Here is an 18,204-nt window from a genome sequence, read left to right as displayed (position 1 = left end):
CAAGCCAGACAAGATGACCCGCCAAAAGCATCTGGTTCTTAATAACAATGGTAGCAATACTGGTTGTTTTGGCTTTATTTAAGATACACATATCAGGGATGAAACTGCCCCACTTTAAACCAAGAATGTGCCTAAGGCAGTGTTCATGAAACCTCTCGAGCTGCTCTACATGTGACTGGTACAAGGTTCATGTTTCAGAGGCATATAGTAGGGATGGCAATAGACATGTTTGATATATTAATATTTCAGCTGTCAGAGTTAGATCACTATCAAACCACACTCTATCTTGTAACCTTCCAAATGCGTCTGATGCCTTGCTGATTCTCTATCTTATTTCCATAATTTAACAAGGTACAACCAAGGTAGACAAAATTTCTACGACTTCAAGGCGCTTTTCATAGACAAAGATATCAGCTTCCACATACATCAGGAGCAGGAGTGTACATGACCTTAGTCTTCTTAGTGCTAACTGTTAGTCTGAAGCAGGTATAACCATTCGTGAAGAGATCCATCACTAGTTGCAAATCTACTGCGGAGTGTGTCACCAGGTTAGCATCATCAGCATACAACAGCTCTCTACCAAGTCTATCACTAACAAGAGTTTTAACTTGGAATCTTCTAAGGTTGAATACGTTTTCAGTCGTTTGGAATCTAATATAAACACCCATATCACAATGGTGGAAACCATACCAGAGCACAAGAGTCAGATAGAGCGAAAACAATATTGGTGCAGGTATATCACCTTACTTCACTCCATTATGCATGGGGAATTCTTCAGATGCATGACCATTGAAGTTAATGTGATCCTTTATACTATGATGAAGTTTCTTAAAATTTTCCGTAAAAGCAGGTGTACAGCCAAATTTTCGCAGCACTTTCCAGAGAGCCTCACGGTTGACTGTGTCAAATATCTTGGTTAAGTCCACAAACACTTGGCAAAGAGGCGTATGCTGCTCAATACACTTTTACAAAAACTGTCTAGCAGAAAACACCATATCCACAGTCCCTCGTCCACCTATAAACTCAGACTGGGACTCCAGAAGGATATCAAGACAGATATACTTTTCCAATCAGTTTAGCAATCTTCTTATACCCTCCCAACCGTAGTCAGCTCGATAATTTCCACAATGAGACCTTGCACCCTTTCCTTTCCTACGACATAATCAGGAGGGAATCTATTCAGTCTTGGTCAACTGGGTCACACTGCCATACTGACAGCATCAAAAAGGGGACCGCACAATTTACATTGACACCACCATGTTTCAGCAGCTCAACAGGAATGCCATCCAGCCCAGGAGTTTTGTTCGAGTTGATCTGTTTAATGCAGTCAACTGTTTCCACGAGAGTCGGTTCTGCATCAAGTTCTAGACGAAAGGAACACTGAAGGATGCTTTCTGTTGCAGCAACATCAACATTGGGTGGGTTGTGAAAGAGATTACGAAAGTGTACATTCCATCTATGCATAATTTCATCTGAAGTTTTCAGCAAGGTTCTCCCATCCTTCGCCAGAAGTGGTGTAGTTGAAGAGTTTATTTGTATACCTTTATATGAAATAGAAATGTGGCATTAAAAAATAATGTTTCAATCAATAAAACGTGACATATACCCAATAATGATTGATATAATATTATTTCTCATTAGAAATCTGTTTTACTTGGCTAATGATTCAAATAATCATAGTATTATTAAATTGTTAATAAAATAATATTAAAATAAACAGAATTAAACAAATTTTACTTAGTAAAGTTTTCTTTTCATAAAAAGACGCATTTTTTCTATTTTAATTAATTTTATACTTTTGATAATCCTTTCGGTGTTCATAAATGATTAAACTTTAAGTATATCGGTTTATTGTCAATAATTTGAGTCATATTTCATGTACATTTACATTCGGAATTTACTTTACGGAATTTACATTACGGTTTTTACATTCGGAATTTACTTTACGGAATTTACATTACGGTTTTTACATTCGGAATCTTCGGATAGAATAGAAACGTTTATTAACTTCGGCTACTGCATGGAAACAAAACGATATTTAATTAATTTTTTTAATGGCACATTTTTATTTTTTTAAATGGGATGTGCTTTCCATCCTTCTATTTTATCTTAAAATGTACTGAATTTAACTTTTATACTAGAGAACATAATAAAATAACAGTTGTATTTTTATTTCAATTTTTCTTAAATCTATGAAATTCTTTTGAATATGTATTAAAATCTATGAAATTCTTTTTGAATATGTATTAAAAAATCTATGAAATTCTTTTGAATATGTATTAAAAAATAAAAAATCATTAATACTTGTAATTTAATTCTTAAAAGCACTAACATGCTGTGGGCCACTATTTTTCTGTATTGTGAATTGGTAAATGATGTAAATAATAGACATTATTTTTCGATGATTAACATTTTCAAATAATATTACCTAAAATAACATGGCAAAACTAAAGCGTGATTTTGATGTAAATCATGACGCATACAGACACATAAAATCAATTATAATAAGATGTAAGTTATTTTCTTTTGAAGGTTTTATAAGGTTTCCAACTACACAACAGCCAGCAACAACTAGAGGCACGTTTCCACGGACAAGAAGAACAATAAGTAATTTGAATTTTTTTAACTTGTCTTAGCATAAAATATATTAAATAAATAAAAATAAAAGAAATGACAGTTTTTCTGAGAAATCATAAATAGGAACTAAAGGTTCCGAATGAGGCGAAAAACTGTCACCAGATAAAACAGAATAAATTGACCCAATAAAAATGAAATAAAGTTTGTCGAAATAGTTCTTAATATCAAAATTGCTCTTCTGCAAAAAAGTTGTACAAAGATTCTTTCTATACAAAATTATTTTCTATTATCAAATTTTAAGTTTAAATTATCAGCGAGAGGCTTTAAAATGTTATATTATATTATATATAACTAGTAGGACCAGTTAACCAGCATTGCCTGATGAAAGCACCCCCCCCCCCAACCTCGTAAAAAATTAAACTACGGTTGTTGTCGATGGTCAATCTCAACGTCCTAATGTTAAAGACGGCTTTTGGAATAAACACTCCTAACCTCCTCCTGTTAAGAACGTCGTATGGAATAGACACGCCCAACCTCGCTATGGTATAAACGGCTTTTTGAATAGACACCTCATTTTATGGGGGGTGGAGGGGTCAAAGTATTTGCTCCAAATTTATCCTTGGTTGTCAGCAACCCACCCACAAAGGCTCAAAAAAGAAATTGGGGCGTTGTGCAGAAGTAGACTTGTTTATCGTGCGTGTGCAGAACAGTACATTACAGTGCATAATGCATGTCATTATATCTCCGCCAAAGTTAAAAGAGAGTATCTTATTCAATATAGTTTAAAACCTATAGAAGTCGTTAGTGTAAATAAAATTGTATAGGTGGAGACAGGATAAATAAAAAAAAGAACATTTAATGTCTGGGAAGTGTCGAAAATGAGTCTTGAAAGAGAACTAAAAAAAAACAATATAGTAAAAAAAGAAAATATATAACAAATAAGTCTATCCATAAGAAATGTACTTCAGCTGCATAAATTATATGACAGAAAAAAAAATTTAAAAAAGAAGAAATTAGCGTAAATGTAGTCAGATACAAACTGAATCAAAATGAATGAAAATGAGAATTTTTCTGGGTGTAATTCAGGCTTGGAGTATAAAAATGTGTTTTATATAAAAAGAAGTAGTTTTTTTATGACTTGTTAGTCTGCCAACAAACGAAGCATCAACAGTAGTATTAAATGATATAAAAAAAAAAAGGCAGAAAAATAGAATTTAAAACGCCCCCCTAAAAAACAAAAGAAAACAAAAGCAAAAAAGAAAATAGGATTGTATAAGGGGTTAGAAGATGTTCCAAAATTCGAAAAATTAAAAATATTGTTTTGTTTTGTTTTTTGTTTTTGTTTTTTTGCCTGTTCGTTCATATTTTCACCTCATAAGTTCGGATACTCGATCGAAGAATATTTTTATTAAATCAAAATATTAAAGGCAGAAAGCTGTTACAATTTTTTTTTTTTTTATATATTAAAGACAAATGTTTCAAAAACGCCACCATGATATGTATTAAAGGTGAGGGCATAACCACGTAAAGTTATGAATATGAGCAGGGTAGAATTTTTTATTTGAATTAAAATACGCATAAAATTAATGATTCGCGTGGATTGATTATTGATGTTTGACGTGTTTAGTTTTTGTAAGAAGGTGTGTATTCCAGAATAATGGAATTTTATGGTCTCAGTCAATAAGCATCGCCGGAATGCTAGTGGTGAAAAATCATTATTTTCGAATAGTAAAGTGTAAAGGTAGTCGTATGCGTATGACTGTTTTCACCCAGTTAATTAAGGGTGTCAGGGCAATATAGTTATACTGTTTAAATAATTACCCGGTGTTGACTGGGAGCAGTGGGAGGACATTTGATTAGAGAGAAAATATGAACATCTTTCTCTAAAGGTATTGGTGATGATGATGATGATGATGATGATGATGATGATGCTCGTAGGAAGTAAGGTAGAATTTTATTATAACGATTAAATGTGTATGTAACGGTGTTCGAAAGTTATATAAGATCGTGGGTAATAATTTAGACATAATACATTTGTATGTGGCATGTGTTATTGCAAATCTACAGTAATTTGGTCCAGAGAAGAATCTTTGCAATCATTTTATTACATAGTAGATAATGTTATATTATATTATATTATATATAATAATGTTATATTATATATAATAACGTTATTATATATTATTGATAATAATGTTATATTATCTGCTTCTATCTACTATATAATAAAATTGTTGCAGAAATTCCCCTCTTGACGAAATTAGCATAGGTTTTTACCAATAGAGGCCAGATACAAATTTATTCTTTCTAAATTATTATCCACCATCTTATGTAACTTTAGGACACTGTTTTAAACACATTTTTTCGTTATAATAAAATACTACATTACATCCTAGGAGAAACATCACCACTGTCGCTAACATAGTTGGAGGAAGTAGTTCATATTTTCTCCTTTAATTCTTATGTCGTCCCATCACACCCAGTCATCACAAGGAAAAAATACACATTATTACGATACTGGCTTTGCACCCTTTGTAATTGAATAAAAAAAACTCATATACATTCCATTATCTTTCACTTCCCCATTTAAAAAATACCAATTCATCCCTTCTAAAATTCCCTCATTTCACATTAGCTGAGACCTGACAAACTGATTATTTTGTATTACAATCTTATTAGATAAAAGAACACAGTCAACATTTACAAATATGCCTGCTCTCTCTACACAATGCAACCATTAAAAAAATAAAGTCATCCAAATACAACCATATCAAACTTTCATTATGAGAAATGTTACTACTGATGCACAAACATTTACATATGTACACATTACCTATTCGAAACAACCACACCACCACAAAAATTACCCTGATAACAAAATACATTACATTTACGTTTAACCATGTAAGTGCATGATTCTTAACTTAAGCCAGACGTTCATTTCTGCACCTGCATGAGCTCATTCACTTAACTGTCCATTTCTGCCAGTCAATTTTTTGATTGACTACGTTAAATTTGAACGCTTTTCACTTCCTGTCGCATCATAGCATAGCGGTAAGATATCAGGTTTTCTTCCACTTTCTTTTCCGCCTTCGTATCACGGGTTCGAGCCTGTCTGCCTACTACCACTTTTTTTTGTCTTCAACATACATTTCCAAACACCCTAGTATTATATATAATGTTATATTATATATCATGTTATATATAATAATGTTATATTATAATAATGTTTTATATACATTAATGTTATATTATGTATAGTAATGTTTTATTATATTATATATAATAATGTTATATTATATAATGCTATATAATAATGTCATATTATATATAATAATGTTTTATCATATTATGCATACAAATATTATATAATTTTCTATAATAATGTTATATTATATAATATATAGTAATATTATATTATATATAATAATATTATATTATAATGTTATATTATATTATATTTGATAAAATAATGTAATATTATCTTTATAAGAAACAAAATCAAACTATTTTTCCTATTTTATTCAGTTTACTTGTACATTTGTTCGAAAAATCAATCAATGCATCATAGTGGCAGAATCACCATCTTGGTTCTCCTTCTTCATAGCTGAAAGTTGGGTTGAGATGAATGAAGCAATTTTCAATCCTGAAAAATGTAATTTCTGGTTAGCTTGTTATGGATAGTATCATAAATTCTAAGAGAACAATCAGCCACAATTCCCCTATTTAGGTTGACCATAGAACAGAGCTCCACATAAAGGAATTCACAAGTAACTTATACTAACTGCTGAACTATTTCGAAAATGCTTTTAACTTCCTTACACGTGATCTTATTCGACCAATCGGAGCATTTTCTATCTCTCAACCCCCCCCCCCTTCACTGTCCAACCAGTTGAATAAAATGTATATTTTTTGATTTTTCAAATAGAAAAAGAAACTTGCTTGAAAAGTATTTAGTGTGGTAGTGAAATAGAACTAACATATCAATATCAGCCGTTTCTAATATTGAGACTAAGAAAATGTTGGATCCTTTAAATTCTGTTTGACAGAAAAATACTTTAAAAATTTTCTATCATAAAAAATTGTATACAAAAAAGATTATATTTGAAGTTATTGGCCAGCAAGAATATTCATTGAGTCGAGTTTGAAAATGTAAAAGATTAAGATTTACTCTAAATTTGGGACTTTGTACAACTTTTTCATTTATGTTAAAAGTATGGATTTATAACACAGTTTTATAAACTTTTAACTTTTACGTTAAAATCTTGATGATTTTTAAATGAAGCAGTTATTTTTATCCATTTTTAAATTAAAGTTTATTTTTATCCATTTTTAAATTAAATATTCATTTTCATAAAGATGTACGTTACTATTTTCTTTTGAAGGTTTTATAACGTCTCCAACCACACAAAAGCCAGCAATAACTAAAAGCACGTTTCCTTGGACCAGAAGAACAATAAGTAATTTGAATTCTTTTCTAACTTATATTCAGCATAAAATATATTTAATTTCTGTTTTACAAGCAAAAAAATGTAAAAAAAACATGTTTGTAAACTAAACATTATTTTGAACACATGATCAATTTATATTTGCTACACATAAGTTTTTGTATGATTCTTTACATTTCTTATTTAATTTTGAATTACAAAAAATATTAATTTTCAATTATTCAATTGGTTTACACTTACATTTATTTAATGGCTCATATTTTTGTTTAGAATAAAATTTCAACAAGATATCATTTTCTTTTGTTTTTCAGTTCCAACAACTCAACAAGTTAACAATTCAAAAGGTAAGGACGTACAAATCAATCGATATATTTATTGCAAAAATGGTACTCCTGCAGTATTTTACCCACCGATTTCACGATTTTAGCCGAGCGTTGACGAACGCTTTCGGCGTTAACGCCGACGAAAGCCGAGAATTCGGAGCTACGGTGCAAGAACGCTAAAAGTATGTGAATAGCAACAACATTACAAAGAAAAGATATTACACACACACAACAAAATGGATAAAATTAATACACAAAAATTTGGATAAAATAAATCACAAACACTTACCGTAAGTTTTTTTAAAGTAAAATAAATTTATTTTGTTGAATATTTTTTTTTTGGTTCATTTTGTTTTCCGATAGCTTTTTTTTTTTTGGGGGGGGGGTAAGCAACAGTAATAAACACTTCAATGTTTTTTTTTTGTTTGTTTTTAACAAAACGTTATTAAACAGTAACAACAATGTTTTTTTTTGTTTTTTTTTTCAGTAATGTTTGTGGGGGGGGGGGACAACAATTACTGTTTATCTTTAGTTCCGACTGGAAGATTTTCTACTGACTGTAGAGGCAAAGTAGGGAGCAAAGGGTTTTCAGAGGATGTGGAAAGAAGCTCCTTCCCAAACGGGTAGCCTTCCGCGATTTGATTTATTATGGAGACAAAAGGGTTGTGTCCAAATTTTTGTCTCCACATAAATTCGCATAAATATGTTTCCAACAGCTCCCGGGTTTTTTTTTTTATCGCTAAGCTGAAATGAAAGGCTGTGTATTTTTACTTTGAACAATAAAATAACTGAAATGAAACGCTATGTGTGTAATTTCAATGAAAATTATTCGTCTGCTGCGCGTTCGTTTGAAGCGCCCTGATTGGCTGATAGAGTATCGTACCGCTCGCCATGTTCCGGCGTTTTCCGACGGATGTCGATCAACGCTCGGCTAAGATCGTGAAATCGGTGGGTAAAATACTGCAGGAGTACCGCAAAAATATTAGCCTAAATATTTATTAAGCAAAGGAGATTAGTAACTTGTCTTTTTACTTCATTTTTAATTTCAGATTGTTGTTGTTTTTTGTTTTTGTTTTTTTTTACATAGGCATCACCACATTATCAAGGCCAAGAAGCCACTCAAGGATAAGGGTTAAAGAGTGTACAGTAGAAATTGGACAATATAGTAATCATTAGTAATGAAAATTTGGTAAATTTGATAACTTATATGGAATGGCTCATCAAGAACTTATTTACGTTAGACTTGAACACAACCATATTGTAGTCAGCCGGAAAGCAGGAAAACGGAAGACAATTCCACAGGCGTGCAGTTCTAAGAAAGAAGCTTTGTTCATGGAATCTACGTTTAGGTTTAGGCACAGATAAAGAGTGGGTGGAATTATTGATAGTGTTTACAGCTAGACGAGTGTTTCTTGTGAAAGTTTGGCGAGGGGGGACCATAGATTGAAGCTCAGTCGAACACTTTCCATGAAAATAACGATACATCAGAGACAAACTCGCAACATCTCTTCTGTGAGATAGAGGTTGCAAGGAGGAGAAAAGGACATCTCCTACGAGGCTACGAAGTCTATTTTGAACTCTATCAAGGCAGGACAAGTCCTTTCTAGCAGCTCCTGCCCAGATGTGGCAACAGTACTCCATCCTTGGACGTACCTGGCTCTTATATAGATAGAGAATTGCATCAGCAGTGAGATATTTACCGGATCGAGAGAAAGATCCCACCATTTTTCCAGCGGCCTTGGCAACAGATTTGATGTACGTGTTCCATTTAAGATCAGGAGTAATGGTCAAGCCCAGAAGCTTGTCAAAACTTGAGGCCTCCTGAAGACGAGAGCCATTCATTTCAATTGATGCCAGATGTGAATCAGAATGTTGATGATGTAAAGAGAGAAGCTTGGTTTTAGATGCATTAAAAGTAACCAGCCACTCCTTTCCCCATTGTACTATGTGCTCAAGATCAGAGGAGAGAGAATTGGAGAGAACTTGGTCGTTTACTGTCTTAGATGTGCTACCATAAATGGTAGTGTCGTCAGCATAAATGTCTACAAATGATGTAAGGATGTGATTTGGAAGATCATTAATGTAGATCAGGAAAAGAGTTGGGCCCAGGATGGACCCCTGAGGGACACCGGCATTAATACTGTGAGCTTCTGATTTTTGCCCCTCAACTACTACTCTTATGAACCTATCAGAAAGAAATGATTTAATAATTGAGAAGACTTTTCCAGCTATACCATAGCTAGCGATCTTATGAAGTAAACCTTTATGCCATACCCTATCAAAGGCTTTAGATATGTCAAGAGCAATTGCCCTAGAAAGATTGCCACCATCGAGAGATTTGCTAATCCTATGCGATATAACTGTAAGCACATCTGCTGTAGATCTAGCAGAACGGAAACCATATTGAGTGTCACTAAGAAGGTTATTTTTGTTGAGATGGTTGATTACTTCTGTATTTAACACAGATTCTAGTAACTTACTCATGACGCACAGGAGACTTATTGGCCTGTACTGAGAGGGGGATGAGCGATCACCTGAATTCTTAAATACAGGGCATACAGATGAAATTTTCCAGGGAGATGGGAAACTATTCTCCTTAAGACAACATTTAAACAGTTTTGTAAGTATGGGCGCTAGTTCAGGTTGAAGTTTTTTGAGTACTATTATTGGACAACCGTCAGGGCCAGTTACTTTACTGGAATCAAGGTTTTTGATTAGCTTGGCAACATCACGTACAGATATACGTATATCACATAGTGTGTTTTCTGATACAGGAGGAAATATTGGGGGTTGGCAGCCTTGGTCGCAAAGGGTAGAATTAGCTGCAAAGTTCTTGACAAAGAGTTTGGCTTTGTCTGATGCTGACGAGATTACCTCAGGTCCATTGATAATAGTTGGGATGGAGCAGACGCTTCTGTTCAGGATTCTGTTTGCTATTTGCCAAAACTCGTGGGAACCAAGCCGCTGCTCAGCTACTTTGGACTTAACAGATTGAGCATACAACTCTCTTACGTTCTTTATTACTTTCTTACAATGGTTGCTGGCAGTCCTGAAAGCGGCTTTAGTTTCCATACATCTATTACGTTTGAAGCAGTATTGATTGGTATTTTTCATGAAAAAAAATCAGTTTCATTGCCAGCACTTATATGCAATGTATATATATAATATGCAATGTATATATATAAAATATTCTTATTTTGCTTATCAAACTCCAAACTTTCACAAAAACAATAAAATTCCATGTCTATTCAAATTATGTGCCACTCCTTGTGCACCGTGTATCAGTTTAACGATTGTTAAATGTGTTGGCATACGTTGAATGACTTTTAGAAATTGACTCCCAAACTAGTTTATCTCTGGCCAGCTTTTTATTCAGATCCATCTGTCAAGTATATTCTCATTATTTCCTCTAATGTTTCATTATCCTGCCCTTGTGAACTGAACCTGCTATTTCAGCTGTTCGACATTTATTAGGCCATTCCTTCAATGTAGTCATACCACATGTTCTGCACACATCTCCCGGTATTGTCAAGATTTCTCTGAGGTTATCAGATCTAAGCCTCTCTTTAAGTCTCTCATTACACATCTATCATATATTTTTAATATTATTAAACTTAATGCAATGCATATCCTCAACTGTCACTGGCTAAATTTCCATATATCATCCCACTGTATACACATGGCTGATAAACTGTTGAATCGTTACGAGGCATTTAAAGAGCAGTTCGTCTATTTACAAAGGCAACACAAATGTGTGCATTTATAAATCATTTAAATTATAAGCAATAATAATATTATCTGTTTCCGTGTGTGAAACCAAAATCTTTCATATCATTTATTTGGTGTAAAAACAATTTCGTTTTCTCACATGTTACTTTTATATATGATTCTGAATTAATTATAGCTATGTTGTATATCATTTTGAAGCGCGTTTTTCGCTCTATCGAATCATGTTATTCACTACCGTTTTCAATCTCTTCATTCATTTTCATATTCATTTATGAAAACTTGCCGAGACAGCTCGTGATATCAATGATGCGTTTGGCCTAGGAACCACTAACAGACGTGTGACACAAAGGTGGTTCAAGAAATTTTGCAATGGTGATGAGAGCCTCAAAGATGAAAATGGTCACAGGCGACTGACTGTGGTTGATAATGAACATTTGAAAGCCTTAATTGAAGCCGATCCTCACATGAGAAGTTGCTGTTGAGCACGAGGTTGACCACTTAACAGTCGTTCGTCATTTAAAACAAATAGGGAAGTCAAAAAAGTTAGGTAAATGGGTGCTGCATTACTTAAACAATAATCAAAAAGTTGTAATTTTGAGGTGCCTTCTACACTCGTTCGGCACAACAAAAACGACCCATTTCTCAAGCGGATTGTGACGTGTAATGAGAAGCGGATACTCTATGACAACTAGCAACATTCGGTAAAGTGGTTGGATGCCGCAGAAGCTCCACAACACTTCCTGAAGCCAAAATTGTACCAAAAAAGGTTACGGTGACTGTTGTGTGATCTGCGGATAGTCTCATCCATCACAGCTTCTTGAATCAGGAAGAACCGATTACAGCGGAGAAGTACTGCAAACAAAGTGATAAAATGCATCAGAAGCTCCAACGTATGTGCTTGAGATTGTTCAATATGAAGGGATCAATTCTAATCCATGACAACGCTCGCCCGCATGTTGCTCAATTGACCTTGCAGAAGCTGAAAAAATTAGGCTACGAGACTCTGCCTCATCCGCCATATTCACCAGACCTTTCGCCCACCAATTATCACTTTTTCAAGCATCTCGACAACTTCCTGTGCGAAAAATGCTTCAAAAGCCGAGATGATGCTGAATCAGCCTTTAATGACTTCATCGCTTCCAGAACTCCGGATTTCTATGCTAATAGGATAAATAAATTGTTTCTCCTTGGCAAAACTGCAGGGAGACAGGGTAGTACATGTCAAGGATTCATCACTTGATACTCAGTCCAACAGGTGAGGGGCCGGTAACCGGCTCAGCACCTGTTGGACTGAGGTATGCCACCTGGGTAATACCTAGGAGGTCCACCCTCCCAGGCCTTGCCACCGGACCTTTCCGGTCGGGCAAGTTTATTGCTTGCTGCCTGAGGCGCCCCGACCGGGAAATGCCGACGGGGTTACTCAGGCAATTTTTAATATTGCAGGAGTGCCCCTTCTTCAGGGGAGCCTGCGGGGTTCCCACTTTCCAGCCTTGTGCCACATATTGCTGATGTGGGCAGCAATTAAATATATACCCCATCACTGCGTCTGATGGAGATCGCTGTTTCGGCCTCTTCTGGCTAGGATCGAGGTGTGGTGTCTGTTATCAGTGCTCGCCGCAGTCTGCGTCGGAGACTTCCAGTTGTTTTTGTTGGCCATGGCAAGGACCAGCCTCTCCTTTGGGGATTGGACCCGCAAGGACTGGTTTCTTTTTATTTTTGTTATTTGCTAGATTGTTTTCATTATTGCCCTCGGGCAACTTATTAACTGTTTTTCTCCTTTTTTTGCAGATAGTCCGTGGTCCAGCTAGTGCTTAAGCAGCCGGCAGGGCCAAGGGAAACTGACGTGCCTTTTTAGGCGAAGGTCCCCTTGGTTTCCGAATCGGCGGGCTCTAGTTGGGCTCAGGACCATCAAAGGAGATGGAGCAGGCCGCTGCTCCTGCCACCTTGGGGACGCCCCAGGTGTCGGTGTCGTGAAGGGTTCGTGGGGTGCCATCCCGAAAGACACCCCCAGTATGAGAAAGGTTCCGAAGGTTGCCACCCCAGAAGGCACCCCTAGTGCAGTGGCGTCCGGCAGGGTTGCGGACGCGGGGATTGCCACCCAGTAAGGTACCCCCAGAACGGGCAAGCCCAGTTCGAGAGATGAAGTAGCCTTCACCGGAGTCGCCATGGTAGATGCTCCCTGGATAACACCAGCAACGGTTGTGGCGAAGTCAAAGGAAGAGGTGGTGGAGGCTTGGAGAAAGTACGTCCAGCAGACACCAGGAGGCGACAATGAAGAACTGTGGAAGGCGACAGTAGCAAAAAAGAGGCGGCCTGTAAAGCGTTGGTGGTTGCTGGAGGGGGGGGGAGTCAGCAGCGCCATCAACGCCATTGCCGCCAATGCAGACCAGATCAGAGAAAAGCATCCCCCGGAAGCCAGCAGAGGATAGTCTGCGCAGAACTAAATCGCTTGATGTATTCGTAATAGATGGGTGTTCCCCGAGGGTGGGGGGATCAGCAAATGTGGAGCCGGTGAAGGAAGAGGAATGGCCAGCCCTCGCATTTACAGATTCCCCAATTCCAGCAGCTCAAAAGACTCCGGCGGTAGCAGCAATGGCAGCAGCACCAGCCAAAGAAAAGTCGGCCGAGGAACAGCAGGCCTGGGGTCCGAAACATAAAGCAAACAACAAAAGTCCCGAATTTCTACAGGCGACTGTTCGAAGAAAAATATAAAAACGGCATCAAGGGGAATAACATAGAGGTGGTTCCAGAAATGCTGGAGAAGATTAGGGAGAGGTCAGTTTCCCTGCTCACCCTGGACGCGACTGGAAAAGGGCTGGTGGGCGTGCCCAAGGAAAAGATGATGGAGCTGCTGGGAGAACTGAAGTTCCCCGCCCAGTACACTGTAAAGAAGTTTAACACCATGTGGGAGGTCCTCTTGCCGACAAAGGAACAGGCAGAGAAGCTTGCAAGAGGGGACCTCACATGGCACAACATAAAGATCCGGCCAGAATGTCAAAGAGAAGGTCCTCGGTTACGGTCACAGGAGTCCTGTGTTTCCTGATCGAGGAGCAACTTGGAGCCATCGTGTCGCAATATGGCGAGGTGGAGGGAATCGAGGCAATGAAGGGCCCCTGCAACATAATGACCGGGGACTACAAGTTCCGGATGAGACTATCGAGAAAGGAATTCTATGGGATCCCCGCACAGCTGACTTGCGAGGGTTGGTCAGTGGCCATCATAGTGGAGGGGAGAAGGCCACTATGTTGGCAGTGGAAGATTCTGCCCCCTGAGGAAAACGGTGGTGGAGGCGAAGGAGTCCGAGGAAAAAGTAGGGCAAAAAGTGGCAAATGAGACCAGAATGGAGGAGAAAGAAGTCGAGGAGAATAAATGGAGTAAGGTGGTGAAAAAGGGAAAAAAGATGGAACCGGCTCCACAGGCAACAACAAGGGGAGTAGCAACAGCCACAAAAAGGAAGCAGGGTCAGTTCGCCTGGCTCAGAGTGTGATGGAGTCGAAGAGAAACAAAAAGAGAAACAGGAAAAAAAGGAACAGGATCCTGAGCTTCCAGAATCACAACCCTCCCCCCTCCAGGACCAAGCTCAGCCAACCCCTTCCCTATTCACTACACTCAACACGGAAATGGAGCACATTGAAACTCCAGCAGAGATTAAAACTCCAGAAGCAGAAACAAAAGAACCGGAACAGCAGATAGCTCAGGAAAAGTCGGCGGCCCCAAGGGAAGGGAAAACCAGGAAGTTCCCATTCTGGCCCGGGGATCAAATTTGCAAAGCTGACTTGAGCGACACGGTTAGTGACTTGAATGGACGACAAAGACGCCATTTGAAGGAGCTGGAGGGCCTCAAGATGGTCGATGGCAAGGATGTCACCGACCCCGAAACTTCGATGATGCTCCATCGATAATAACCTTCGTCCGGGTGAATAGGGGAGGAAGAGCGAGGGCCCTATGGAGGATGATAGAGGCCGGAAAGTCAGCCTTTAAAGGACTCAGAATAATAGATGGAGAACACTCATCACTAGGCAAGATAGCCAATCAGTGCGAATGGAGGGTCCCACTTTATGTTCACCCCTCCTTTTATAGGGCACTAAAGATGACGTTCCCCTTGGACATGGGGGGCCTGGCTCGAGACGGACAGCTTATGTCCGACCTGCTCATGGGCAGTCTCAGCCAGGCTTTCGACGTACTGACCCCCGAGGACTTCAGACCCTTAGTCAACGAATACTACTAGTTAGGGAAACATGGCCATGGGCTTGAATCTAGCTAGTTTGAATGCAAGGGGCATGAGATCTCGAAGCAAGGCTGCTCGCGTGCTGAGGGATCTCGTGGCCCTTGAGGTAGACGTAGCTGCCATACAGGAGACCCACTTTGTTGGGGCAGGGGACTGCGATGTGCTGGTAAATGATTTTGATGTTTACTCAGCATATGGCAGCCTCCTGAGCCGGGGGGGTTTCTGTGCTAGTGAGTCGCACCCTGTCTGCAATGGTTACCGTTGTCCACACAGACGGTCATGGGAGGCTGGTCATGGTCGATGTTGCTGTTAAAAGCGGCGCGCTCCAGATCGCGGCAGTTTATGTGCCCAACATCCACAGCGAGAGGGTTTCCTTTTTTCGGCAGGTGGAGGTGTTTCTCTCTTTGGGTCCGAAGCAGGTAGTCTTACTGGGGGACTGGAATGCCGTCCTAGACCCCAAGATAGATAAGGTCGGGGGGTTAGAGGGTCGGGGCGGGGTGACAACAGCCTGTCTGACCTGATGGCCTCGTGCGATCTGGTCGACAGGTTCCGTCTGGATCACCCCGGGAGGGAGATGTGGATGTGGCATGCTAGTTCGGCCGCCTGTTCGAGTACATACTTGGACAGGATATTAATTAGAAGGGGCGACATAGATTTCCTATCTTGTCCCATGTTCCACTGGCTAGGTCATTCGGACCACAAACTCGTGTTGGCCCATCTGAAATTAGGTAATAGGACTAGGTTGGCTGGCTACTGGAAGTTGAACGTTTCCTTGTTGGAGTCGAACGACTTCAGGGAGCAGCTAACATCACTAATTCAGAGGGAGTTAGTGGGGGCGGTTACCGGGAGTAGCTGGTGGGTTAGGCTTAAGGTCACTATTAGGCATTTTTGTGTCCAATACAGCCAAAGCCTCATGTTAACTAGGGCTCGGACCAAAAGGCACTTAGATGATAGACTGACCCGGGCGGTTGCAGGGGGGGATTCCCTAGAACTAGCTCTAGTTAAGGGGGACCTGGATCGCTTGGCTAGCGAGCGATAAGCAGGTCAGGTAGTTAGAGCTAGGTCAGACAGAGTCTCCAATGAAGCCGTGAACGTTGATGCTGGTGAGCGTAAGTCCGCCCTAAGACGCGGCTCGGATGAGTACATTTGGGAGGTGAAAAACCTGGAAGGGTGCTCTCTCGTGTCGGCACGGGAGATCTGCAATGGGTTTCGGCAACATTTGGAAGAGCGCTTCACCCACCTACCCAGACCCTGCGGCCAGGAGTTTGGCAGCTATTTAGCTGGCTTGCCCCGCCTTACTGCGGCCTGAGCAGCTAGCTGCGAGGGGATGGTTATGGAGTGTGAGTTCATTACCGCGTTGAAGCAGGTTGGCCGCAACAAATCTCCGGGGCTCGATGGTTTGCCCTACGAACTGTTCTTGAGGCTGCCGCCCATGTTTGTGCCCCTTCTGACGGGCGTGTTTAACCACTGGTTTGCCCAGGGTTACTCAGGCAATTTTTTAAATTGCAGGAGTGCCCCTTTTTTAGGGGAGCCTGCGGGGTTCCCATTTTCCGGCCTTGTGCCACATATTGCTGATGTGGGCAGCAATTAAATATATACCCCATCACTGTGTCTTTTGACTTGTGCTGTGCGTTATATTGTAAGCTATTTCTCTCCTTTCTGTCCTTTTCTGTTTATTTTTATCAAAGTCGGATTTTTTTTCTACACAACGCTTTTTTTTCCTGCTTCTTATACTGTTATTTTTAACAGTTTTGGACTTTTTGTTTAACCGTTTTTTAAACGGTCTGGCTATGGCCACTGCTGCAAGCCAGACGCCTGTTATCGTCACTAGTGAGACGGAAAACGTTGCACCTCCTATGTCAAACTCATGGACCAAACCTCCGAAAGTGGACATCAACGTTAATCAATTCATTGAAAAGGCAAAACAATGCCTGGATCAAGTCACCGATACAGGACTAATCGTAAACATCCCGAAACTGGAAGAAATAAAGAAAAGGTGCCTAACACTATTCGTGGTAGACAGGAAGACGAAAAAGGTGATAAGAGCATCTGTTGACATCATTATCAACCTTTTGGCAAATACAAGACTCAGACCCTTACATGTCATCAAGTGTAAGGGCTATAACACATGGAGCGCACTCTTCAACTCCTCACAAGAGTGCCTTACTATTTCCCAAAAGGAAATAATCACCCAACAGTACATCCTAAGAACTGAATATTTGGGGAAAAGATGCACCACAGTTTCAGTCTTCCACATACCACACTATATCGATGGTGAACACCTCGGCGCCTTTTTCTTAAAATTCGGAGAAATGGTCCACGTAGAGGTTGACGAATTTCACGGTGTGGTCGTTCGACATTCTTTTAAACAAGGAAGATTTCCTAAACATCCCCTTCTTCCTTGAGGTAGATGATGAAAAGCTCCCTATCATAGTGGCCGGCAGGCGACCCACCTGCTGGAACTGCGGTGAAATCGGACACCTTACCTCCGAGTGTACCCTCAAAAAACCTACACCGAACTCTAAGAAAATAATAGGCCAGCACTTGGGAACCAAAACATCACAAAGTGTTCCTAACCAACCTACCATGAGGAGAACCATGGCAGATCGCCCCTGGGAAAAAGACCCCCAGACGCATTACCCTTGACCAAATGAGAGAGGAAGTGATGCTCCAACATGATAGTCAACCTTAAAAAAAATTGGACTTAAAAAGAAAAGCACCCCAATCCCCATGCAAGCCACCTTCACCAAAACAAAGTCCCAAACTCATCACGCAGTCCCCCACAACATCCAAAACTCCTTCCCCTTTCAAATTGCCTTCTCCAGTCACAACTCCTGTCCCCCAAAAAATGCCAAAACTAATATCCCTAAGTCCCCTTAAAAAACATAGATCCTCCTCT

At 39.3% G+C, this 18,204-nt stretch overlaps 1 protein-coding gene across 6 annotated transcripts in view; it reads left to right on the top strand.

The window, feature by feature from the left end:
- LOC145252658 (scavenger receptor cysteine-rich domain-containing protein DMBT1-like) overlaps positions 1-18,204 on the top strand; it is a 488,297-nt gene that overhangs the window by 327,430 nt on the left and 142,663 nt on the right. For all 6 annotated transcript variants that reach the window (XM_080112426.1, XM_080112429.1, XM_080112430.1 and 3 more), the window contains 3 exons: positions 2,533-2,607; positions 6,963-7,037; positions 7,337-7,369. In XM_080112426.1, coding sequence (XP_079968552.1) covers positions 2,533-2,607; positions 6,963-7,037; positions 7,337-7,369 — 183 coding nt within the window. The remainder of the gene's footprint in view (positions 1-2,532; positions 2,608-6,962; positions 7,038-7,336; positions 7,370-18,204) is intronic.

Source organism: Euprymna scolopes, chromosome 29 (genome assembly GCF_053919585.1).
Source record: "Euprymna scolopes isolate OS-2025 chromosome 29, ASM5391958v1, whole genome shotgun sequence".
Lineage (NCBI taxonomy): Eukaryota > Metazoa > Mollusca > Cephalopoda > Sepiida > Sepiolidae > Euprymna > Euprymna scolopes.
The sequence above is the reverse complement of the archived record's forward strand: the minus strand, read 5'-3'. Positions and strand labels throughout refer to the sequence as shown.